General features: G+C 34.9%; 1 protein-coding gene across 6 annotated transcripts in view; it reads left to right on the forward strand.

Moving 5' to 3' along the window:
* Window positions 1-892: 892 nt before the first annotated feature.
* The window catches only part of LOC6503261 (homeobox protein Nkx-2.1), a 39,754-nt gene continuing 13,079 nt past the window's right edge, over window positions 893-27,567 (forward strand). The window contains exons 1-6 of one of the 6 annotated variants that reach the window (XR_006506985.1): window positions 893-1,192; window positions 5,528-5,984; window positions 10,518-10,729; window positions 24,629-24,780; window positions 27,266-27,314; window positions 27,368-27,463. Coding sequence is in view for 5 of the 6 variants with exons in the window: in XM_001965793.4 (XP_001965829.2) it covers window positions 5,563-5,984; window positions 10,518-10,729; window positions 24,629-24,780; window positions 27,368-27,463 (882 nt within the window). In the remaining variant the exon portion in view is untranslated. The other 5 variants (XM_044714464.1, XM_001965793.4, XM_044714463.1 and 2 more) reach the window with 5 other exon arrangements.

Consider the following 27,567-nt stretch of genomic DNA (forward strand, 5'->3'; position numbering starts at 1 on the left):
CATCCAATATATAATATATCCGATTCGATGTTAAGATATCTTTTAATATAAACGATAAAAGATACATGCATATATTTTTTATATTCTTTATACATATGTATAAAGATACATGAAAAATTCTATGATTTTCAACATTAAATTTTTGGTCCTCTATGTACAAATGTATGTATGTATGTATAAATTATTATTTTTTATATTATTTCTTATAAATTTATAAGACAATAAAATTTTGCCATAACCTTTGTTAAGGTTTAATGGGCGGGTCCAAAATTTTCAACCACCCTTTTTTAAATTTTCAGTGTCCAAAGGGTGAGTCCATGTATGCACACATACAAAGTACATTCATCATACATATGTAGGTCTACCCTAACTTATAAATAAATAAAACCTCGAATTTGTTTTGAAGAATTATAGAGAAACAGTTAGCTTTTTTATATTTCGTGAAGATAGAAAGCATCTTGTCATCAGTAATAGTAATTTAATAAAGTTAAAGGAGGTAATCTCAGCATTCCCTAACTATAGAAATCTGACAAACATTTTTAACCAACTGCTAAACAGGGGTTGGCTTCGAAGCATTGTTCCCATTGGCGTAGGATTGAAAATCAAAAACAGCGTATCCATTTATTTTTCACCACCAACGAGAGAAACTGCCATCTCTTTTTGGTTCATTAAAAATTGCTTGCAGGTACGATCCGAATGGAATGAAACGAAGGTAGTAACTGCAGAGGGAGCCGCAATAGCCTTATAGGGGAATTAACTCAGAGTCCAGCCCTCTATAATTCTCAGACTCCCATTGGCCAGCTGACGTAAAATGAATAAGCAATATTTTGTGTTTGTTTTGTTCAACTAAGTGTGTAGCCAGTACCAAATACTGCACAAAGTCATCGTTAATAGGAAAAACTTATTCGAGGGCTATCCAGAAGCCATCTCAGGAGTACTCGTCAGTACTGTTCAGACCTCTTATTTCATTTGACGGAATCGTGTCGAGTGGATATTCATAATAAATTCACTGACGTGGGCTTATATGTGTGGATATATACACACACACTTATATTGTGCCTAAGAAACAAGAACCAGATGTAACATATTCTAAGTGATTTTCCAATAAATATTTCAGCTCAAAAGAAGCATTTATTCTTAAACTGCTCAAATTAATTGAGAAATATACGTATTATGTACATAAAAAAAGCTTGTGAGTGATATTTATATGTATAATATTATAAAAATATATGTATATAATATAATAATTTAATATAATAATATATTACTAAATAAAATCAAAGTGCCATATTCAGGTCAAACGTTCCATCCATCTAATGTATTTTAAACATGTAACAGCAATGTAACCAATAAATCAAAACAGTGATCTTTATTTAAATAGTGATTCCTACAATAAGCATTGAATGTTATTTGGGTTTATTAAAATGGAATTGTTGAGTATCTTTTTTATGGAAAAAACTTAATAATACGAAATAAGTATGGAAGTTTTAAAATGTACTCGCCTACATCGGTCCCAATGAAAATCAGTAGAAGGACTTATTTAAAATGAATTACTAAATAAAACTTTTATTAAAAAATATATTTTATTTATTTATTTAACTCCAGGCCTTTCCAAATTCCAATTTTTTGTTATGTATGGCAAAAATGTGTAGTACAGTTTTATACATTGAAAAAAATTTCTAGTATCGGCCAATCTATCCTAATTTTAGGATCTGCGATATATCTAATATCTGCCATATAATGCCAATGAAGATAAGCGCATGTTCGTATAACTCGCATAACTTCCACTATATCGTATAACTGCCATTTAAACTATCGGAAATATTATAACTTTATGGGTAAAGATAGAAAGCTGCGACTAACTACAAATTTTAATTTTTTACCTCAGGTAGTTACCTCAGGCCTTGGTCAAAAGTGTGCAACGCAGTGAAGGAGACATCTCCGGCCCTATAAAGTATATATATTCTTGATCAGGATCACCTCCTGAGTCGATATGAGCATGTCCGTCTGTCCGTCTGTCCGTCTGTCTGTCTGTCTGTCTGTCTGTCTGTCTGTCTGTCTGTCTGTCGGTTTCTACGCAAACTAGTCTCTCAGTTTTGGAGCTATCGAGTTGAAACTTTGCACACATCCTTTTTTTCCTTGCAGGTAGTATATAAGTCGGAACGGCCGGGATCCTATAGCTGCCATATAACTGATTGATCGGAAATGCCATAACTTTAGTGTTTTTTAAGTTAGAAGGTTGGGACTTTATGCACATGTTATATTTGACCAAAATATCTTATGTACAAAATTTCATAAGGATCGGCCGACTATATCCTATAGCTGTCATAGAACGATCGGGATTGGCATAACTTTGGTGTTTTTTAAGTTAGAAAGATGATACTTGGTACAGATTACTCTTACTACTCAAAATAATTCAATATGCCAAATTTCATAAGGATCGGCCGACTATATACGATCCGCTATATATTTAATAATATAAGATGCGTGGCGCCACGTAGCGGACTGCGACTCAACTGCAAGGGTATATCACCTTCGGCTCCGCCCGAAGTTAGCTTTTCTTTCTTGTTTTATGATTCATTTGGTGCGGCAAGAAAAGAAACAGCAGGTGATTCGACGACGGCGACCCTTCTGTACTGGTTAATTTATGTTCTAATTTTTTTTTTTATTCAATATATCATAGAACCGAAAGCCCCATATTAACGCCGCTCAAAATTATCATAACTTTCTTATTACGAATAATTTATAAACAAGACTTTATTGGCATAAACTTGTATGCCTGGTGATAAAAAATTCATACAAGGCGTTAACTTATATTAGTTATCTGTATTAATCTTGCCCAGATGCTTTTAATACATTAAAGGAATCATCTCCGACCATTTAAACTGATCAGGATGACGAGTTAAAAAATATAAAGCATTCTCTCTTGTTGTTTCTATACATTTTATTCTGAGACTATTTACGCTGCTGAGTTGAAATTTTTCCCTGAATTACTTGACAAACTCAGATCATTCAGATCAAGTTAAAAAATTTTCCAGATCAGACACATATATCATATAGTTTCCACAGGAAAAATCGGATAACCTTTTTTATTTTTCAAAATATTGTGACTCCTCATTTACTTTACAAATCAATTATTTATTATTTATATATTACAATTATTTTACAAATCCTTGTCTTCTTTCTTTCTTGTTTAAAATGACATGTGCTCGATAACAACTATCATATCGATATTAAACTCGTCATCCTGATCAGTTTAAATGGTCGGAGATGATTCCTTTAATGTATTAAAAGCATCTGGGCAAGATTAATACAGATAACTAATATAAGTTAACGCCTTGTATGAATTTTTTATCACCAGGCATACAAGTTTATGCCAATAAAGTCTTTTTTAATTTTTTATTTTAACATTTTTCGAATACCTATACAAATTTCCATTATTATTACGGACGTGGATTATTACGGATATTACCACAAGTGGACGTGGTCAATCATCAAATCCGTTAAGAAATTTTTACGATTATTTATTTTTAACGTTTTAAATAATTTAACGTTTATTTATTTAATTTTTTTCCAATTCTAAAAATTTTATTTTTCCACAAATTTTTCTTGTTTTTCAATTTTGTTCAATTCTCTAAATTAAGGTTAAAAAACCCTAAAATGGGATACACTTTCAAACATGAAAGGAAAGCTTTCTTCGGGCGGAGCCGAAGTTGATATACCCTTTCAGTTATACCCTTATATTATTATATATATAAATCGGATCGTATATAGTTGCCCGATCCTTGTGCGAATTTCACCATCGAATAAAGTTTTTAATAAAAATGTTGGAAACAGCTCCAAGAATCTTTAAAACTAGCAAGGTTAATCCTCTTCCGATCGTTCAGTTATACGGCAGATATATTTTATAGTTGCAAATATAGAAAAATGGGATTACTTTTCCAAAAATGGAATCTGAAACAAGTCCCATCTTTATAACTAAAAACACCAAAGTTATGCGAATTCCGATCGTTCTTTGACAGCTATAGGATATAATCGGCCGATCCTCGCAAACCCTCTAACTTAGAAAACACCAAAGTAATGGCATTTCCGATCAATCATGCATATGGCAGCTATAGAATAGAGTCGACCAATCCCGGCCGTTCCGTGTTAACTCAATAGCTTTAAAACTGAGAGACTACTTTGCGTAGAAACAGACAGACAGACAGACAGACGGACAGACGGACATTTGATTTTTAAACTTAACTTATAACATTTTCTTATAACATTATTTTTCATAATCTTCAATTCTATTAATTCTACAAAAAGAAATAACGGGAACTTGACGGAAACGGGATTCTTTTTTTAAGTCCAGACAAAAGTCTTTTAAAGTGTACCCATACAATAGTGAACAGTTTTCAATTATATGTATATATATATTTTTTTTATCAAAAAAGACAATGATATTTTGCACCAGTAAAGTCCCCTAAGTCAATAAATTCACTCGAGGCTGCTGCAATACGGTTTTTTCCTGTGAAATGGTATGCTTTATTTATTATACTTTTGAAATCATAAAAATAATCAAAGGTTGTTTCTCAATCGGCAAAGTTAAATATGTTTCCAAGTGCTTGCAAGTGATAAATACAAATTAATCTATAATAATTATTGTATATGCTTTTAGTTTCTTATGCAGCTACAGTATTTTGACTCTTTTTTTTGTTTTTTTGCTTAAAAAGCGTATAATTTTTTTTGGAAATTTTTCGCCAAACTCTTGCAATAATTTTTACGATTATAGGAAAAACATAAATTTTGGTATAAAAAATAGATATGACTTAAAAACAACACTCAAATGAAAAGATCCAAAATGTCAATTAAATAAAAACAAAGTAAAATTATGATGCTCCACAACGGATTCTTACAACAAATATCTATCCGCTGGGTTACAAAAATCCAGAAATATGACAATTGCGGCTTTTCTAATTTCAATTAATAATGGTTCTTTGTGTGTTAAGTTAACTCTTTCCGCCTATCTGGTTTTTGTTTACGTTTAAAAGTCAAAATGTATCACAATTTTGATCATTTTGTTTCAATAAACACGTTCTCGGCTGCACCAATCTCACTGCCTATTTATGTAGTTACACATTTATGCTGAATGTCTCGATTTCATTAACGGGGCTCCACACAAAAGTTTCATTCAATGAAACCCAAAATCTTTACTTTAATAGAAATGTCACAAAACCGATATTTACATATACCAGAAAATAGGTGCTATTATATGTAGTTGCCTTTTGCGATTTGCATTTTATATGAGTATGTAAGCGCTCATACGTATCGGCGCTGAAAAATTCATAAACGTAGATAGTGTAATTTCTTGCTTCTAGGGTTTTAAATATCTTATTCCAGATTTTTTTGCGTTGGCCTGCAAAAGTATATCCTATTTATAAATATATATATATATATATATATAAATGTTGTTTCCTAATTGCTTAAATAAATTAATTATTTTATACTTATTAAAAAAAAATATATAAAATTTGTATAATTTTAGACCTATAAATTCTGATGTGGACATAAGTATTTCGCATGTCAACTCAAGGATTTGATAATGAACATACAAAAGGACAAAAATCATTCTGTAAAGAATTTATTAATGAGCCAAATTTAATAGCTGCAATAAATGATGCACAATTTGTTATGAGTTTACCTTCAAAGGACATACTTATACCTTCAGCTATTTCCCAAAATTCCCCACAGGACACTTCGATAAAATTTAATATAATAGACACGACTCAAAATACGGTGTCTTCGGCAACCGCTGCAGCGGTTGCACATCATCATCATAATTTTTCCAACATTCACCAGCTTCAGAATCTTCATAGTCAGCAACAAAGTACTATATTTAATAATAATCATTCAACACCTTTTAGTGTCACTGATATATTAAGTCCAATTGAAGAGTCTTACCGTAAATTGGAACTTAACGGAAACCCGCCATCACCGTTTCGGTAAATACATAAATATAAATTAACTTAAAGTTTTTATGCATTAGTATTAGAAAGGATGCATTAATTGGTAAGCGTTCGTTTCCAACTTTTTTGCAGTTCTATTGCCGAACCCATATGGTTAACTTAAATTTTATTCCAAAAGTTTAAAGTATGTATGAATATATGTACATACATATTTGCATTCGAAAATAATTATTTTGTCCAAAACAGCGAGTTATTTTGTCCTTCCTTCATAATACCCTTGCATAGGATATAATAATTTTGGTCAAAAGTGTGCAACGCTGTGAAGAAGACATCTCCGACCCTATAAAATATATTTATTCTTAATCAGGATCACCTCCTGAGTCGATATGAGCATGTCTGTCTGTCTGTCTGACTAGTCTCTCAGTTTTAAAGCTATCGAGTTTAAACTTTGCACACATCCTTCTTTTCCTTGCAGGTAGTATATAAGTCGGAACGGTCGGGATCGGTCGACTATATAATCTATAGCTGCCATATAACTGATTGATCGGAAATGCCATAACTTTGGGGTTTTTTAAGTTAGAGGGTTGGGACTTTCCACACATGTTCCACACATTTGACCAAAATATCTAATGTACAAAATTTCATAAGGATCGGCCGACTATATCCTATAGCTGTCATAGAACGATCGAAATTGGCATAACATTGGTGTTTTTATACCCTTGCAGAGGGTATTATAATTTTGGTCAAAAGTGTGAAACGCAGTGAAGGAGACATCTCCGACCCTATAAAGTATATATATTCTTGATCAGGATCACCTCCTGAGTCGATATGTGCATGTCCGTCTGTCCGTTTCTACTCAAACTAGTCTCTCAGTTTTGAAGCTATCGAGTTGAAACTTTGCACACATCCTTCTTTTGTTTGCAGGCAGTATATCAGGCGGAACGGCCGGGATCGGTCGACTATATCCTATAGCTGCCATATAACTGATTGATCGGAAATGCTATAACTTCGTTGTTTTTCAAGTTAGAAGGATGGGAGTTTCAATGGATTCCTTTTTTTTTGCAAAATAATTCGATATGCCAAATTTCATAAGGATCGGCCAACTATATACGATCCGCTACATATCGAATAATATAAGATGCGTGGCACCACCTAGCGGACTGCGACTCAACTGCAAGGGTATATAAACTTCGGCTTCTCCCGAAGTCAGCTTTCCTTTCTTGTTTAAGTTAGAAAGATGAGACTTGGTACAGATTTCATTTTGGGCAAAATAATCCGATTTGCGACTGTATCTTTTTTAGCTTCCATATAACTGAACGATCGGAAATGGCACAACCTTGCTATTTTTAAAGATGCCTGGAGCTGTTGCCAACATTTTTATTCGAAAATTGGGCAAAATAATCCGATTTGCGACTGTATCCTATAGCTGCCATATAACTGAACGATCGGAAATGGCACAACCTTGTTATTTTTAAAGATGCTTGGGGCTGTTTCCAACATTTTTATTAGAAAATTGATTTGATGGTCAAATTCTGATAAGGATCGGCCAACTATATACGATCCGATATATATATAATATTAAAAGCTGCTACCTAAATGCAAGGGTATATAAACTTCGGCTCCGCCCGTAGTTTTAGTTGAATTTTCTAGTATAAGAACTTTTGAAATGTTTTAATATTGGCATAAATTATATTTTTATTAGAAATTAGAAAAATAAATGCTGTTTTGCTGCAAAAAAAAAATACAAGAAAATTTAAAAGATCGTTAAGAGGCTGTCCTGGGCTCTTAAAAGGTGTCCGATAAGTTTAAAGTTTACATACAAAAAAAAATTATCTTCGAAAAATGATATTTTTTAAAAAGTTTGTGGATATATCAAAAACAATTTTTTTTTTGTTGCGGCTTAAAAGGGACATGCCTCTTTTCATATGCGTGCAACAAATCTAATTTTATATATCGAACCACTTTTAATGTTTTTTATTAAAGGATTAGAAGATATAAATTGAAAAAGCAAATAAGAACATACTTTAAAACGTTTTATTCTACAAAGTCTCTCTACCGTATTCTCTACGAAACAAAAATTAAACAAAAAAGAAAGACTATAGGCGAGTTGCACGCATATAATTCACGTTTTAATATCATTTCAGATGATATGATTTTTAACGAAATGGAATTTGTTTGCTGGTAAAAACCTTAGCGGAGCCTGGATCTCAAACACCTTCAGAGATCATTATAAATGTTTAAGCGTTAGAGTTAGGAAATTAAGGCGAATTTGTAGATATTTAATTTTAGTCAAGTAACGGTATCTGCCAAATTTCATAGAGGTCGATCGAATACATCACTGTGGGCGGTAGTCCACGAGGTGACAACCTGCATGCCTTGGCGTGCGCGAGGAGACTCTACATATACTTATAGCCGTCTTATAGCTTATAACCTGCCATACAAATGATTGATCGGAAATGACACAACTCTTGTTTTTGGAATCAAGAAATTGTTTTCATAATTAATTCTTCATAAGAATCTGCCTACTAATATCCATATTTGTAATATAAAAACGATCCAATAAATATCTGGTAACATTAAGTGCCACTCAACTGCAAGACCGCTCAAAGTTAGCTTTCCTTTCTATTTTTTTCTGAATTTGTTGTAAACAAACTTATTTTATATAAATTTATTTTCATAAAGTAAGTTAAATAGATGTAAAAATCCTTATTGCACACGCTATACGGTACGGTATACTATACGGTATATTTGGAGATAAATAAATCAGTTTTGTTCATTTTATTCAAAGCACTGCTTTGCTTTTTCTTATTTTGTGCGTTGCGACTTTTTTCGCCCTAAAGAATTTTGTACCTCTATATCTTATCTGCTTGGTTAAGCCTTTTAATTAAACGATTTCGTCATCCCAGCGTACTATCAATTTGCTGTTTCGTTGTACACACTAAGGGAGCCGGCCTCAAAGCCCCGTTTTCGGATGCTATTTCCCGTAGGTCTGGACTTCACTTTTGTTAAAATATTTTTCATAATGTTTAGGATGTTTAGTGGTTTGAGTAAAATCAATGTGCAACTCTGTGCGCTTGTTTCAGATTAGTAGTCTTTAGCTACTATTATGCAATCACTCATTTCTCTAGCTACTCTGAGGGATGGATCTCCAAGGGATGGAAAAAAATTTGCTGCCAAATATGGCAGTGTAAATGAGCAATTCTCTATGATAAATCCTCTGTGGCATAATTTCAAGTGATTTCTCGGAACCAGCTATACAAAATCCCTCAAAGGTCACCCAATAAACCACCGTGTGGACTCCCGGTTGATTTTATAGTATTAGCACCTGCGACAAAAACCTTTACATATGGTCCCGTGATCGAAACATATACATATTTGTTTCTTGGCTTCCCCTTTGCAAGGTGATAAAAATCTCAACAAATCACACCCATCAAAGAAAAAACAAAACCGATAAAAAGAAGGCGGATTTTACTGAATTTAAATATACATACATATACTAGGCACACGTCATCTTTTACGATACATGTGCTCGTGCAGAAATAGTTTCCAAACCAAACCAAGACTCTATTCTTTCTTATTCTTATTACTTTATAATATTTATAGAAACCTGGTTAAAGCCAAAGATCTGAATCTCAAAAGTTTTCCAAGTGAGTCACTACTTTTAGACGTGATCGAACATGTGATTCTCATTTCTGTAGAATCCAATATCGCTTGTTTATTGGTAAAATTACATGAGTTTGACATAGTGACATAAAACATATTGGCATTAAAATCATGTTGTCCAGCCAATTATTATATGTTCATATATACTATACCACCTTCGTCCAAACCGCCAACATACTGGCAACATTTGTCAGCTATTCAATCCATTGAAGTCAATATCCAAGAACTCATGTGGTTTAACGTTGATATTTTGCCCTTTTTATTACATACCACGCAAAACTTCATCGAGCGCATGTTTGACATGTCACTGGGTCAAATTAGCCACGTTAGAAAACTGGATGCTGGACTTGTGTTTTCTGTCAGATTAAAATGGAATTAAAATTTTCAGAGATTGCATTTTTTTACCCCTGAGAAGCCTTATCATTCCACGATTAAAGTTTCAAACAATTCCAATATTTAGTATCCACTTAAAACAAAAAATTATTTTCTTCCAAAACGGCTGTCTTTATGAAACTAAATAAGTTATTTATGGGATTTGATCCCGTTCTACTGTTATGAAAATACATATATTAATGTCGCCTTAGTTGTCCGCTTCAACAAATCCATCAGGTATATATAAACGGAACCTATTAAATTTATTGGGAATGACAATATTGGGAATTGACTATTATAAAAATAGAAATATGTAGTTACAAAATACATTATTTGCCTAATTAATAGAAGCATTGAAAAGAATTCCAAAAAGTAGACCAGAAGTAATGAACAATTTTTTTATTAAATACAATATTGTAAATTTTTTTTAATCATAAAATTAATATTTTTGGTTTTGTATGTATTTCTTCCCCAGGTACAACTTATCCTAATGAAATATTTCTAATATATATTAATATTTTAAATAATTTACAGATCTAATTCTAGTGGCAGCAGTATAAACTCCCCAGGAACACTAAGTGCATCAGCAATGGCCAATCCGTACGCCATGGGCTCTTTGTATCATAGCCCTGGAGTACAAAGCTATTGCGGTCCGACGGATAATTTATCTCTTGCCGGTCACTACACTGATATGAGAAGCTCAGCTTCATGGTATGGATCAACCGCTAATGATCCTAGATTTGCAAGTGAGTGGTAATATTTATAAAATTAGTTTTTTCACTGTATTCGTAGATAGCAAAGATATTGTATGCTTAAAAATTTATATATCGCTGATAAGAAATACGTTCCGTTTACATAAACATATGAAGTAACAACAAAGGAATCTATCAAGTTATGTGCGTCATTCCATAGGAATTCGAGGCTTTTGGAGACTTTTCTAATACTTTTCTAATAGGCAAAAGTAGCCTATTAAAGAATTATTTTAAGAAATGCTGGTGCCAAACTATTTAAAAATTTTTATACTGCCAATTTAAAACATATTTTCTAGATCAGCATCACCTCCTAAGTTGATATAAGCGTGTCCGTTCGTGGGTCTGTTTCTACGCAAACTAGTCTTTTATTTTTTGAGCTATAGACCAAACTATACTTTCATACTTTTTCCTTTGCACACAGTATATGAGTTGATTACACAGTATTACTGATTGATCGAAAATGCCATAATTTTTTGTTGTTTTTAATTCATATGTAATTTTGGTGGACTTCTTAAGTTTTCTCTTTTTGGTCAATAATTCTGATCTACCAAAATGATCTATAAAAATGCTGTATCCTTAAATTTCTATACAGAGCTAGATATAATTCAAAGGCCAATTTTTATACGACTTATCGTAGTTGTGTTGTGATTCCTTACTGGCTTGTTTCTGTGGAATTGTGGGAAAACCCTTAAATATGCAATAACAGTTTTTCCGATCGTCGATGCGTCGATCGTCAACGAGTCAATCGTTTCAAACGAAAAAGGTCTATGTCACATAATTCAGCGTGCACAAATAACTCTTTTACTGAAAATGAATTTATAAAAATTATATTTGTTAGATTTATTTATTAGTTTTAATAGTTTTAATTGGTGCTCTTCCATGTCGGACTTACAGTTTTTTCTTCTATGTTATGTACTAATGCATAGCGTACTTTTACCTACATATGTATATTGGATGCAGCCCTTAATAAAATAAGTAACCATAGAATATAATATTATCATTGAGATATATTTCATAGAACAGTTTAAAAAGTAGTCGAATAAATCGATCATATAAAAAGTATTTTAAGTTATTTTCCAATGGTCATTGCAAGTTTGCTTTTCCTTACCCCAACACTCTTATTTTCAGTCTACGCGTAAACACGCTGATATTTTTTTCTTTTGTGTGCTGTAGTCCAGACTCAGAGTTATGGGAATAGGAAGGTATATAAACAAAGCACCGAACAATCATCTTTCCATTTCTAAAATAAACAATGACAGTGAGATAAATTCAAAATCAATTATTTTTGTAAGCCGTTTTTACCTGAAATTATAGGGAAGCATTAGGGTATGCTCTTGCATGTCAAAAAGGAAATGGAAAATTTAATTTATTATCACTTTTATTTGTAATACAGTTTTTTTTAATATTTTCTTAATTTTAAAATTAAAAATTTATTTATTTTTTAATTTTAGAAAATTAAGAAATCATTTAAGTCGCGCCACGGCATTGAAACTTTCTTAATATAAAACAAACATTGAAATAATAATAAAGTACATTGATTGCATGACTCAGCAGTCATGAATATACATATGAAATCAAACAACAATTAAAAACGTCAAGACGTTTCAAGAGATTTTGAGAATAATTTGAGTGAATGCGCTGACCGTTTAATATATATTAAAAAAAAAAATTATTTACATTATATGTTTTAATATGTGTATGCATTCCTTTTTAAAGTTAGGTAAACTAAAAAGAAAAAAGAAGCGAAGTTCAACTTAATATACCTTTGCAGTTAAGTGGGAGTTTATATTAAATTTCGGGCATATGTTTCAAACAACAGATATAGTTGGTCGTTACTTTTGATAAGACTTTGGAATTTGCATGCCAAATGTTGACATTACATTTTTCAAATATTAGAATTTTAAATACATAGTAAAAGTATGCTAAATATATGCAATAAATATGCAAAAATTATTCAAAAACAAGAAAGGAAAGCTAACTTCGGGCGGAGCCGAAGTTTATATACCCTTGCAGTTGAGTCGCAGTCCGCTAGGTGTCGCCACGCATCTTATATTACTAGATATATAGCGGATCGTATATAGTCGGCCGATCCTTATGAAATTTTGCATATTGAATTATTTTGCACAAAGAGGAATCCATTGAAACTCCCATCCTTCTAACTTGAAAAACAACATCCCGGCCGTTCCAACCTACATATATACTGCCTGCACAGGAAAGAAGGGTGTGTGCCAAGTTTCAACTCGATAGCTTTAAAACTGAGAAAGGGTGCGTAGAAACGGACAGACGGACATGCTCATACCGACTCAGGAGGTGATCCCGATCAAAAATATATATACTTTATAGGGTCGGAGATGTCTCCTTCACTGCGTTGCACACTTTTGACCAAAAATTATAATACCCTCTGCAAGGGTATAAAAAAGAGCCATGCCAAAAATAAATATTCACTGAAGAAATTTAATGGGAAAATGATTCAAAAGCCCGGAACAATGCTCGGGAACATTAATTGAAAATGGTAATTTGTAATATATGTGAAAAAAAGGGGAAATTTAGTCTTAAATTTTGGTAAAATTTGGTAATGCGAAAAAAAATTCAATTGCATCAGCACATTGCTACTGCTCTTCATAACAGGTCAAAATTAAATTTTAAATTTTAAAGTTGAATTCTCTGAGCTTGGGATTGTGCAAAATAAAAATATAATTTTCAGCGTATATAATGGTTTTTGGTGATAAACGTCAAAGCTTGTCAAGTAGCTTTCTATAAAAAAATAGGATTGTCTACTGAAACACAAATTAATTTTAATAAAAATAACTTTTAATAATAATCAATAAAATATTAATCTGTTACGTCTCCATGAATAGCTATTATTAAATATTTTGATATCAATAATCATAAAATATTTTTTAATATCCTTTGCATTGTATTTTGCATATTCTGCATATTTTTTGCATATGCATTGTTGGGCCAAGCAGCCACCAAAGAATTCATCTAAAATAATTATAATATGCTAAGCTGCAGCTGTTGTTATCAGCATGTTTCGTCTCTGTTTTGTCCCCAGTTTCGCATGCGCTTTATTGGCATTTGTAGCGTATGCGCTTTGGGGAGCTTTAGTTGAGCTTCTGCGCAAGCTCTTGTTTTGGCGTTTGTTGTGATTTGAGTTTATTGGAGCCGCTTGTATTAGGGTTAAATTGAGCCCAAAATAAATATATTGAAACTATAATTTGAAACGCGTATAGTTATTCGGTTGCTATTAAAAACTATTAATAGCTCAACATTTGGTGACCCCGACGTGATCTCATCCCGGTTGATCATTGTGATCAACATTAAAAGTGCCAAGAAAACGCCCTTGTTGTTGTTACAAGTTGCATTTTAATCAAATAATGGAGTCTGGAGCTGAGACTATTGGAGCTGCTGCCGCGAACCGGGAAAGGATGCTGCGGAGAAGAGCAGAGGTCACCTGCCAGGAGATGGAGGCGCTGCATCATAAAGTGAAGGCTGCGGCGCGGACTGAGGATTGTACTATTATGGCGCTGGAGTCAGTGGAGAAGCGTTTGCGTGAGCGGTTCACCGCGCTTCAAGAAGAATTGGAGGAGCTTAATTTTAGCGAGATCGGGAGTGATTTGTATTGGAGATTCTCGCAGCTGGCGACTGATGTGGAAGTGGAAATTCAGGTGGAGGTTGCCAAGCGCTCCATGAGAATCGCTGCCCACTCCACACTTCTCGACGGTGCCAGTGTATCGCCAATGCCATACAAACCAGCCCCCTCCTTGCCACCGTTGCCGATGCCAACATTCAGCGGCGGCTATGCCGAGTGGCCGGATTTCTGCGCCCTATTTAGGACAACCATCGACAGTCACCCGCACTTGACCAAGATGGAGAAGCTCAGGTGGCTCATTTCCTGCCTGCGGGACTCAGCCCTGGAGACTGTGAGGGCGCTAGAGATTACCGACGCTAACTATGATGTTGCCCTTGACCTTTTGCGCAACCGTTTCAGCAACCGTCGGTTAATCTTCCAGGCTCACATCAACGAGATCCTGCAGCTAAGGGTGGTTGAGCCGGGATCCGTTGCTACTCTTCGGGAGTTATCCGACCGATTCAATGGACATATGCGGGCCCTCATGAGTTCCGGGACGTCGGCCGAAATTCAAGGGTGCCTCCTCATCCAGATCCTCTTCCAAAAGCTGGACCCCGCTACAAAGGCCAAATGGGAAGACTCTCTGGCAGGAAGCACTGATGACAGCCTTCCATCTTGGGAGTCTATGGCACGATTCTTAGAGCAAAGGTGCCGGACTCTCGAAAGCGTTGACTTTTCTTTGGCGTATTCACCAGTTAACCAAGTAGGCCGAGGTAGATCGTCCAATAACCGATCCTCGTGCATGGTTATTAACGCCAGTCCTGTTCTATGCGCCCTGTGTGGTGTTTCGGCGCACGAGCTTCTAGCTTGTCCAAAGTTCAGTGCTTTGCCAATTGAGGAACGATACGTCGAAGTGCGGCGTCTGGCTCGCTGTTTTGTTTGTCTGGAGGATGGCCATCTCGCTCGCGGATGCTCAGCTTCCCGCTGCTCGACGTGCAATCACCGTCATCATATTCTGTTGCACCCTCGCGGGCAGGTTTCACCCGCACGAGTCTCACGTCCCATCGGTGCAGTTGCTGGTGCGAACCCATCCCGCTCAATCAACCCTGTTATGAACCAGGATCGCAATGCTGAGCTAGTGCTCCTGCCAACAGCAAATGTACTCGTTCGTGGTCGATCTGGAGACTTCCTGCCTTGCCGAGCGTTACTGGATTCCGGTTCACAAGTACATCTCATCTCGTCGCGGCTGGCGAATGAACTTCAGCTTGGCCGCTCCAAATGCTCCACAACGGTGGCCGGTTTCGGCGGCGCTGGATTTGAAACAGATGGAGCATCGGTTAATGTGTGCTTGAAGTCCCGCCTTAGCACATATTCAGTGGAAATTGAGGCTGTTGTGGCTTCACATATAACGGACTATCAGCCCAGCCAGGACATAGATGCTTCGGGCTGGAAGATTCCTGGTAATATGGACCTAGCTGACCCCAACTTCCACAAAACGCAGCGAGTGGACCTGCTGATTGGAGCCGGCTTATTCTTTGACCTGTTGTCGGCTGGCCAAATCCAGTTAGGTCACGGGCTCCCAATTGCTCAGAACACTCGATTTGGCTGGGTGTTTTCTGGCCACGGTGGACTATCACGGGATGTGTCGGCGCTCTGTGGTAGGGAGGACAACCCATGGAACAACCTCTGCAATAATGTGACTGCTGCCCCTTCCGACATTGTTATTGAAGGCTAACCCTTCAATGGGGGGAGGATGTTGGGCCAAGCAGCCACCAAAGAATTCATCTAAAATAATTATAATATGCTAAGCTGCAGCTGTTGTTATCAGCATGTTTCGTCTCTGTTTTGTCCCCAGTTTCGCATGCGCTTTATTGGCATTTGTAGCGTATGCGCTTTGGGGAGCTTTAGTTGAGCTTCTGCGCAAGCTCTTGTTTTGGCGTTTGTTGTGATTTGAGTTTATTGGAGCCGCTTGTATTAGGGTTAAATTGAGCCCAAAATAAATATATTGAAACTATAATTTGAAACGCGTATAGTTATTCGGTTGCTATTAAAAACTATTAATAGCTCAACATGCATTTTATGCAAATATGCACAAAAAAAAATATGCCGACCGAAGAAGGAAAAAAAAACATACTCGAATAAGTACCGCTCGGTTAACACTCTGATATAAATTTCAATTTTGTTTTGTATAAAATAAGTATATTGATACTGTAATATATTTAAAAATATACATAATAATATTGTTTTAATAATAGCGCTAATAAATCGATTTAAGCACTTCAATAGAAAGAATGAGTGCAAAGGATGAGTGCAAAATTTGAATTCGATAGCTTTAAAACTGAGAAATTAGCTCACGCAGAAATAAAATGGCAGACATAAAGACTGACTGCTTATATCGATTTAGGAGGTTATTTTGATCAAGAATATATATACTTTATAGGGTCCTTTACTGCGTTGCACACTTTTGCCAAAATTATAATACCCTCTGCAGGCGTATTAGTTCCGATATTATAGGTATTTCGATTTATTATAGACGCACACAGATAATTTTTGAGTCTTCGGCTCTATGTTAAAGCTAGGCGTCCGCAAAGGCCGTGACTGCCAATGATATCGCTTTACAAAATATGATGCACTTTTAGTTAGTATCTTTTCTCGATAAAAAGAATATTGAATGTTACATTTTATATTTCAAGTGCAATATTTTAAAATAAATATGAGTAAAACAAGAAAGGACGGCCATAGTCGGGTTTCCAGACTATATGATATCCGGTACTCATCTTTTCCACCCAAACTTTATTTAACCTTTCAATGTATAGATTCCCAAAATATTTTTGTTGCACACTTTTATATTTTTTTGGAATAAACAACTCTAACAATCATGTAGCAGAATTAAAAGTCTACAAAACCTTTAAAATGGTCAGATTTTGATGAATTTTGTTTTTAGTAATAAATTAGGCATTAAAATAGTTTGGCCTTAAGCCTTTTGGCATGTTTCATCAAGATTTTATTTTTGGGGACGAAAGGGGACGTGATTTTGACAAAATTGTGACACAAACTTAATATGCGTGGGTAAAATAGGGAGTCTAAGTGTCAAATCTGAGAGCTTGATCAAAGTTTCGATTTTATTTATTCAAATAAACTAAAAGTTGAAAGGATATACTCGATACTTTTTAGTTTAATTGTCCATTAAATATACACATATGTACATTTAAATTTACGTAATGCCAAGCTTCACAGGTGGCCTCATAAATCTGGGTGCTTCACTTATCAGACTATATTTTGAAATAAGTCAATCTTATATCTTTATACCCTTGCAGAGGGTATTATAATTTTGGTCAAAAGTGTGCAACGCAGTGAAGGAGACATCTCCGACCCTATAAAGTATATATATTCTTGATCAGGATCACCTCCTGAGTCGATATAAGCATGTCCGTCTGTCCGTCTGTCTGTTTCTACGCAAACTAGTCTCTCAGTTTTAAAGCTATCGAGTTGAAACTTTGCACACATCCTTCTTTCCTTTGCAGGCAGTATATAAGTCGGAACGGCCGGGATCGGTTGACTATATCCTATAGCTGCCATATAACTGATTGATCGGATATGCCATAACTTTGGTGTTTTTTAAGTTAGAGGGTTGGGACTTTCCACACATGTTATATTTGACCAAAATATCTTATGTACAAAATTTCATAAGGATCGGCCGACTATATTCTATAGCACCGACTATATCCTATAGTTGGTGTTTTTTAAGTTAGAAAGATGGGATTTGGTATAGATTCTATTTTGGGGAAAACAATCTGATCTGCCAATTTTCATAAGGATCGGCCGACTATAAACGATCCGCTATATATCTAATAAAATAAGATGGGTGGCGCCACCTAGCGGACTGTGACTGAGCTGCAAGGGTATATCAACTTCGGCTCCGCCCGAAGTTAGCTTTCCTTTCTTGTTTTTATATAAGAGTGTAATTTTCTAACGTTTAATAAAGGTATTTTAAAAATTTTTAAAACAAAATTTGCTCACAATTTAGTAACAAAAATCTGCAATTTTTGTTGGTTTGATAAGAAACAAATATTGCAAACAGACAAACTAAGGGACAAATTCATTTGGAAAGAGTTTGTGAAGCTCGTATTTCTTCTTCGGCTATATAGTTTCTTGTCTATGTGTCCTCGTGTCTTCGCTTAGCCTTCCCTGTGCGGATTTTCGGGAAAATATCCCCGCAAAGTTTATCGATTTGAGACTGTTTATAATATTTCTGAAACGTATAACTTATATAAAATTGTCGCATAAAGCTGACGAACAAAGTATCGAAAAAATTCAATATAGGTGAACCAAATTGCACATAAAAAATATTTCGTCATTTTTCGTCACCAAAATTGCACCAATGCAGGTTTGTCGCCGGTATTTTTCCTCGTCAACATGTTTTTCTTTATATCAGTTGTTTTTTTGTATATGTAGATCTTCAATTATTTAAAAAAGGACACATAATATATAGAATATTAAAGTAACCCTCCTCTGGACAGGATATTCACAATGTTAGCACTACTTAAAAAACTTTTTTTTTACAGCTGAAAAACGACCGCTTTTTTTTAACGAAAAACGATTGTTCAACTTTGAAAAAAACTTGTCTAAAAAAACGTCTAAAAAACGTTGTGTTTTTTAGACAGACCTCACTTCGACGGGACATATCTTTGAAACTGCTCAATATTTTCTACTTTTTTTTTTTCAAATGTACTTTCACATAATAAAGCGATATTTCAAAAAAAATTCAATAGTTTACGAGAAAAAAATTCGGGAAAAATGTCTATTTTTTGGCGCTCCAACTGCCAAATTTCATAAGGATCGGCCGACTATATCCTATAGCTGCCATATAACTGAACGATCGGAATTGGCATAAATTTGCTGTTTTTTAAGTTAGAAAGATGGGACTTGGTACAAATTCCGTTTGGGGCAAAATAATCTTATTTGCCAAATTTCATAGGGATCAGCTAACTATATCCAATAGCCGCCATATAACTGAATGATCGGAAATGGCACAACTGCAAGGGTATATCAACTTCGGCTCCGCCCGAAGTTAGCTTTCCTTTCTTGTTTTTTTTAGGTTCATAAGTTAATTTGTGTAGTCTACTAGTAATCAATTCGTATTCAAAATAATTAGGATAAGTGATTAGTAAATTTATTCAGACAAAAAAACTCCAATGTTCCCAATGACAGCTCCAATTCATTGAATATTTTAAATTTATCTTTATTTCCCCCAAATTTCTCAAAAAATGTTTAACTTTTTTAAAACTTTTTGGTACTATTAATTATTAACATTTTTTATTTAAATATTTATATTAAATAATAATTCAGATTTGACTGAATTTTGTTTTATAGTTATATATTCCTACAATATTGGCATTGGTAAGATTTTAATTTTGGGGGTAAAATGGGGCGTTGCAAAAATTTTGGCAAGAAATGGATATTCTTGGGTATCATGGGAGTCAAGGTATCAAATCGGATAGCTCTATCTAAAAACAAGAAAGGAAAGCTAACTTCGGGTGGAGCCGAAGTTTATATACCCGTGCAGTTGAGTCGCAGTCCGCTAGGTAGACACGCATCTTATATTATTAGAAATATAGCGGATCGTATATAGTCGGCCGATCCTTATGAAATTTGCCATATTGAATTATTTTGCCCAAAAAAGAATCCATAGAAACTCAAATCCATCTAACTTGAAAAACAACGAAGTTATGGCATTTCCGATCAATCAGTTATATGGCAGCTATAGGATATAGTCAACCGATCCTTATGAAATTTTAGATAAGATACTTTGGCCAAATATAACAAACGTGGAAAGTCGCAAACCCTATAACTTAAAAAACACCAAAGTTATGGCATTTCCGATCAATCTGTTATATGGCAGCTATAGGATATAGTCGACCGATCCCGGCCGTTCCGGCTTATATATTGCCTGCAAAGGAAAGAAGGGTGTGTGCAAAGTTTCAACTCGATAGCTTTAAAACTGAAAGACTAGTTTGCGTAGAAACAGACAGACAGACAGACGGACATGATCATATCGACTCAGGAGGTGATCCTGATCAAGAATATATATACTTTATATGGTCGGAGATGTCTCCTTCACTGCGTTGCACACTTTTGACCAAAATTATAATACCCTCTGCAAAGGTAAAAAAATCCGAGCGTTCAAAAATTCTGTATGTCAATATGGGAATCAAAATAAAAATATATATAAATCCTTTAAAAATTACTTCGCTAAACTTTCGATTTTATTTATTATAATAAAGTGAAAGTTGAAAGGCCATATTTTCAAGTTTATTGCACACATACATACATGCATAAGCTCAAAAAAAATATTCCCCATCAAATATACACTTCCATGTATGTACATATTTGTATATGTTTTTATACGCAACGCATTCCTTTTTTATTTAACAAAGTTTTTTTTAATTTTTTAACCTTTTTAAGTTTAAAAAGGTGTAGAACTAAAGTTGCTCATATTTTAGTAACAAATACATATAACCATTTTTACAGTGATTATTATTTGGATTTTCTTGTAATCTTTTCTATACATAGCCTAATAATATATATGTATTCAGCGACGTTAAGGTATTTTATGAATTTTTTCTATCTACATTTCAATCAAGTTAAAACGCCATGGGTTATCATCAGTCCTACTAGATTAAATTGAAACAGTCCCACTCCAATTAAGAAGAGAAGAGTGGAACTCTATGTTCGAGTTTGTTGACCATAAGATTCGCGGTACTTTTTACATGCACCCCCCCTTTTTTATATCCTCGAAGAGGGTATTATAATTTTAGTCAAAAGTGTGCAACGCAGTAAAGGAGACATCTCCGACCCTATAAAGTATATACATATATTCTTGATCAGGATCACCTCCTGAGTCGATATGAGCATGTCCGTCTGTCTGTCTGTTTCTAGGCAAACTAGTCTCTCAGTTTTAAAGTTATCGAGTTGAAACTTCCTTTCTGTTGCAGGCAGTACATAAGTCGGAACGGGATCGACTATATATGTACTGTCGACTATATCCTATAGCTGCCATATTGATCGGAAATGCCATAACTTCGTTGTTTTTCAAGTTAGAAGGATGGAACATTCTATGGATTCTAATTTGGGCAAACGTATACGATATGCCAAATTTCATAAGGATCGGCCGTCTATATCCTATAGCTGCCATAAAACTGATTGATCGGAAATTCCATAACTTCTTTGTTTTTCAAGTTAGAAGGATGGGACTTTCAAGGGATTCCTCTTTGGACAAAATAATTCGATATGCCAAATTTCATAAGGATCGGCCAACTATATATGATCCGCTATATATCTAATAATATAAGATGCGTGGCGCCACCTAACGGGCTGCGACTCAACTGCAAGGGTATATAAACTTCGGCTCCGCCCGAAGTTAGCTTTCCTTTCTTGTTTCTATAAAGATAGGACTGTCGCTTGCAGCAAGGATTTTTTATCACATAGATGAGGCGTCAAGGCCTAAATGCGTCAGATTATACCCTTGCAGGTTATATTAGTTTTGTTCAGATGTTCGTAAAGCATTGAAAGAATCATTTACGACCCTATAAATAAAAAGCACGTTAATAAAAATCACTCTCTTTTTATGCATTTAATTCGGAGAATGCAAAAGCCACAGAGTTGAGATTTACAAAGGCCCTAAATTGCTTGCAGGTAGATCAAGATTGAACAATTTTTAAATATCGGACAACTATATCATACAGCTGTCATAGGAACGATAGGGTTAGCTTTTTGTATATTGCAGAAATTCAAATATGTAAAAGCTTGAAAATCTGACATCAAGTTTGTATACGAAAATTACCAATTAAAAGGATTCCTATACGCTACTTGGGTGTTATATTTATACCCCTGCAGAGGGTATTATAATTTTGGTCAAAAGTGTGCAACGCAGTAAAGGAGACATCTCCGACCCTATAAAGTATATATATTCTTGATCAGGATCACCTCCTGAGTCGATATGAGCATGTCCGTCTGTCCGTCTGTCCGTCGGTCCGTCTGTCCGTCTGTCTGTTTCTACGCAAACTAGTCTCTCAGTTTTAAAGTTATCGAGTATTGCACACACCCTTCTTTCCTTTGCAGGCAGTATATAAGTCGGAACGGCCGGGATCGGTCGACTATATCTTATAGCTGCCATATAACTGATTGATCGGAAATGCCATAACTTTGGTGTTTTTTAAGTTGGAGAGTTGAGACTTTCCACACATGTTACATTTGACTAAAATATCTTGTGTACAAAATTTCATAAGGATCGGCCGACTATATCCTATAGCTGTCATATAACTGATTGATCGGAAATGCTACAATTTCGTTGTTTTTCAAGTTAGAAGCATGGGAGTTTCAATGGATTCCTCTTTTGGCAAAATAATTCGATATGCCAAATTTCATAAGGATCGGCCGACTATATACTATCCGCTATATATCTAATAATATAAGATGCGTGGCGCCACCTAGCGGACTGCGACTCAACTGCAAGGGTATATCAACTTCGGCTCCGCCCGAAGTTAGCTTTCCTTTCTTGTTTTTCTTAATTTTTTATACCCTTGCAGAGGGTATTATAATTTTGGTCAAAAGTGTGCAACGCAGTGAAGGAGACATCTCCGACCCTATAAAGTATATATATTCTTGATCAGGATCACCTCCTGAGTCGATATGAGCATGTCCGTCTGTCCGTCTGTCCGTCTGTCCGTTTCTACGCAAACTAGTCTCTCAGTTTTAAAGCTATCGAGTTGAAACTTTGCACACACCCTTCTTTCCTTTGCAGGCAGTATATAAGTCGGAACGGCCGGGATCGGTCGACTATATCCTATAGCTGCCATATAACTGATTGATCGGAAATGCCATAACTTTGGTGTTTTTTAAGTTAGAGGGTTGGGACTTTCCACACATATTATATTTGACCAAAATATCTTATGTACAAAATTTCATAAGGATCGGCCGACTATATCCTATAGCTGTCATAGAACGATCAAAATTGGCATAACTTTGGTGTTTTTTAAGTTAGAAAGATGGGATTTGGTACAGATTCTATTTTGTGAAAAACAATCCGATCTGCCAATTTTTATAAGGATCGGCCGACTATATACGATCCGCTACATATTTAATAATATAAGATGCGTGGCGCCACCTAGCGGACTGCGACTGAACTGCAAGGGTATATCAACTTCGGCTCCGCCCGAAGTTAGCTTTCCTTTCTTGTTTTATGATACGGTGGACTGCCGCCCAAAGTAATGTAAAAATAAGCTTACGCATGTACACAAATAAACTACAAATAAACTAGCACTGATAAAAAAATGGGTTCTAAATTTGACAACACAAAATTCATAAAACAAGACTAGGGTTTTCTTGAATCAATAGCGGAATTCGGAATTGAAAATAGAACGAATGGGTTATCCATAAAAATTTGTGGGAAAGGGGCCTGGGGGGAAATATGACGCTAGAGTTCTCGGCCGATGTGTGAAGGGTACCGGGTTCGAGCCGAGCTCTAAAATGCAAATATTTCTGTTAATTTGTTTTTTAATTATAAATTTTTTTTTCTTTTAAAAAAATAACACCTGGTATTTACGAAGCACCAGGGGTAATTTATTACATTATTATTATTATAATACATTCCTAGGACTTTTTTTACCCCTGCAGAGGCGATTACAATTTTGGTCAAAAGTGTGCAACGCAATGAAGAAGACATCTCCGACCCTATAAAGTATACATATACATATATAGGCTGCCCGTCTGTCTTTCCTACGCAAACTAGTCTCTCATTTTTTGTGCTATCGACTTGAAACTTTTCATAAATCCTTATTTATGGCAGTATATAAGTCGGAACGGCTGGGATCGGTCGACTAAATCCTATAGCTGCCATATTGCTGATTGATCGGAAATGCCATAACTTTGGTGTTTTTTAGGTTAGAGGGTTGGGACATCTACACATGTTATTTTTGGGCCAAGATATCTTATCTTCAAAGGATCGCCGATATATAATATAAGCTACCTAACTGCAAGGGTTCGGCTTCACCCGAAGTTAGCTTTTCTATCTTGTTTAAAGACGCTTGGGGCTGCTTGCAAAATTTGTATTAGAAAATTGATTTGATAGTGAAATTCTCATAAGGATCGGCCAACTATATACAATCTGAGATATATATATATATATATTGTATTTTGCTACTTAACTGCAAGGGTATATCAATTTCGGCTCCGTCCGAAGGTAGCTTTTCTTTCTAATAATTAACATTTAATATTAAGAATGATATATATTTTAATGCAATAAATTTGGAAAATACTTTCAGTATCGCGCCTTATGAGCTCATCAGCCAGTGGAACAATGAGTCATATGGGAAATATGAGCGGACTAGCAGCGTGCAGCGTGAGCGACACAAAACCTCTACAGTTTCCATTGGCCCAAAGACGAAAACGTAGGGTCTTATTTACCCAAGCTCAGGTTAGTAACAAAGTTATAAAAAAAATCTATTTATTTACATTAATGTATTAAGTATTAAGTATTCCTATATCATTATGCGATTCCAAGATTAACGTTAATGGTTTTTCATCTATGAGAAGGAAGTGTGAGAAGAGTTGAAACGAAGAAATGAATTCTTGTGGGCACAGTTTGTTTGTTGCTTGTGGGCACAGTTTATTTATTTATTTATTAGATATAGTACAATTTACAAAACTATGACTAACAGATTTAGGGCGTAGTGCTAGCTACGAGGCCTTCGACGACGTGATTGAACTATTTAGTTATGGTAAGTTAACAATATATTTCTTTTAATTTTAAATTTTGTTGTATAAATTATTTTTTTTTTAATTTGATAATTGCTTTAATGATTTCTGCTGTTGGGATCTTAAGATACTCAGTGACTGTTGTGGGCACAGTTTTTTAACCAGCGGCATATAATTTTAAGTGCTATAAAAAAAATCGATCATGTTAGGACAATGCATTTACATGTGTTTTTTATACCCTTGTAGAGGTATTATAATTTTGGACAAAAGTGCGCAGTGAAGAAGACATCGCCGAATATTCTTGATCACCATCACCTCCTGAATCGATATAAGCATCGATATAAGCCCGTCTGTCCGTCCGACTGACCGTCTGTCTGTCTCTCAGTTTTAAAGCTATCCACTTGAAACTTCGCATTCATCAATCTTTTATCTGCAGGCAGTATATAAGTCGGAACGGCAGGAATCTGTTGAATCTCCTATAACTGTCATATAACTGATTGATCGGAAAAGCCATAACTTTGGTGTTTTTAAAGTTAGAGGGTTGGAACTTTCTACGGATTCCATTTTGGACAACTTAATCCGATTTGCTAAATTTTATAAGGATCGGCCGAGTATATCCTATAGCTGTCATGCAACTAAACGATCGAAAATGGCGTAACCGGGTATTTTTAAACATGATTGGGGCAGTCTCAAACATTTTTTATTAGAAAATTGATTTGATGGTGAAATTCTCATTGGCCAATATATACGATGTAAGGTTGTCTAACTGGAAAACCACCAAAGTTATGGCATTTCTGATCAATCAGTTATATGGAAACTAAAGGATATAGTCGACCGATCCCAGCTGTTCCAACTTATATGTATACTACCTGCAGATAAAATATGGATTTATGCAAAGTTTACAGTCGATAGCTTCAAAGCTTAGAGACTAGATTGCTTAGAAACAGAGAGATAGACAGACAGAAGGACATGGTTATATCGACTCAGGAGGTGATCCTGATCCTGAATATATATACGTTATAGTGTTGGAGGTGTCTTCTTCACTGCATTGAACACTTTTGACCATAATTATAACACCATCTGTCTCTCCATCTGTCCGTCTGTCTGTCGGTTTCTACGCAAACTAGACTCTCAGTTTTAGAGCTATCGAGTTGAAACTTTGCACACATCCTTCTTTCTGTTGCAGGCAGTACATAAGTCGGAACGGCCGGGATCTGTCGACTATATAGTAGGATATAGGATATCCTAGAGCTGATTGATCGGAAATGCCATAACTTCGTTGTTTTTCAAGTTAGAATTATGGGAGTTTCAATGGATTCCTCTTTGGGAAAAATAATTCGATATGCCAAATTTCATAAGGATCGGCCAACTATATACGATCCGCTATATATCTAATAATATAAGATGTGTGGCGCCACCTAGCGGACTGCAACTCAACTGCAAGGGTATTTCAACTTCTATACTGTATAGGGTCGGAGATGTCTCCTTCACTGCGTTGCACACTTTTATATAAAATTATAATTACCCTCTGCAAGGGTATAAATATCCGATCCCATATGTAAATTAACTGCAAGGGTATCATAAGTCTCGGCTTTGCCTAAAGATATGTTTCGCTTTTTTGTTCTTTCATTACTTATATCTTTTTAAACAACATTATATTAGATTTAGTATGTTCAAGCAGCTTAAACGTTAAAACGTGAATTTACTTTATTTTTTTTATTTGAGGCACCTGGTAAACAGAATGCTGAGCCCAAAGGGCGATCTGGAAAGAAAAAGGTTTTTAAACAAATAAATAACTTTATTTAGTAAATATATGTATAAATATTTTACAAATACATACACATGTATGTGTGTATGCACAAACGGTAGTGGGAAACTCACGGTATGGGCAAACGCGCATTCGCACAATGTAAGCATGAGCTCAAAAGTATTTATATTTGGTTCTGGCTTCAAGTGCAGAGTAAATACACAATTTTTCGTAAATTGAAATTTCTTATTCCATCAAATATATTTCTTCAATGAATAAATAAACATGTATGTAACAAATTTGAGCACTTGGTTCATCGTCAATTGGTTCATTTCAATTATTTATTACGGAAAAATACAACTTTTAATAGAGTTACATTTTCTAAAATATTATTTAAAATTCTACGATACACTACGATATCACTATGACATTTAAAAATGTTTCTGTCACTTTAAAGACTAAATTTAGATACTTGGAGTCAATTGAGCAGTATAGCAGTATAGCAGGTAATGAAAAGTATGAATAATAATATGTTTGTTTTTATTTGAACTGTTTTCAGGTCTATGAACTGGAAAGAAGATTTAAACAGCAAAGGTATCTCTCCGCACCTGAACGAGAGCATCTGGCTAGTCTTATTCACCTAACCCCAACACAGGTAATTTTATGTCACAATTTGGAAGATTTAAAAAAAATTTACAATATACAATACATAGTACATGAGTTCGTAAAATTTATATTCAGCAGTCTAGCTTTTGAGTG

Source organism: Drosophila ananassae, chromosome 2R (genome assembly GCF_017639315.1).
Source record: "Drosophila ananassae strain 14024-0371.13 chromosome 2R, ASM1763931v2, whole genome shotgun sequence".
NCBI classification, from domain to species: domain Eukaryota; kingdom Metazoa; phylum Arthropoda; class Insecta; order Diptera; family Drosophilidae; genus Drosophila; species Drosophila ananassae.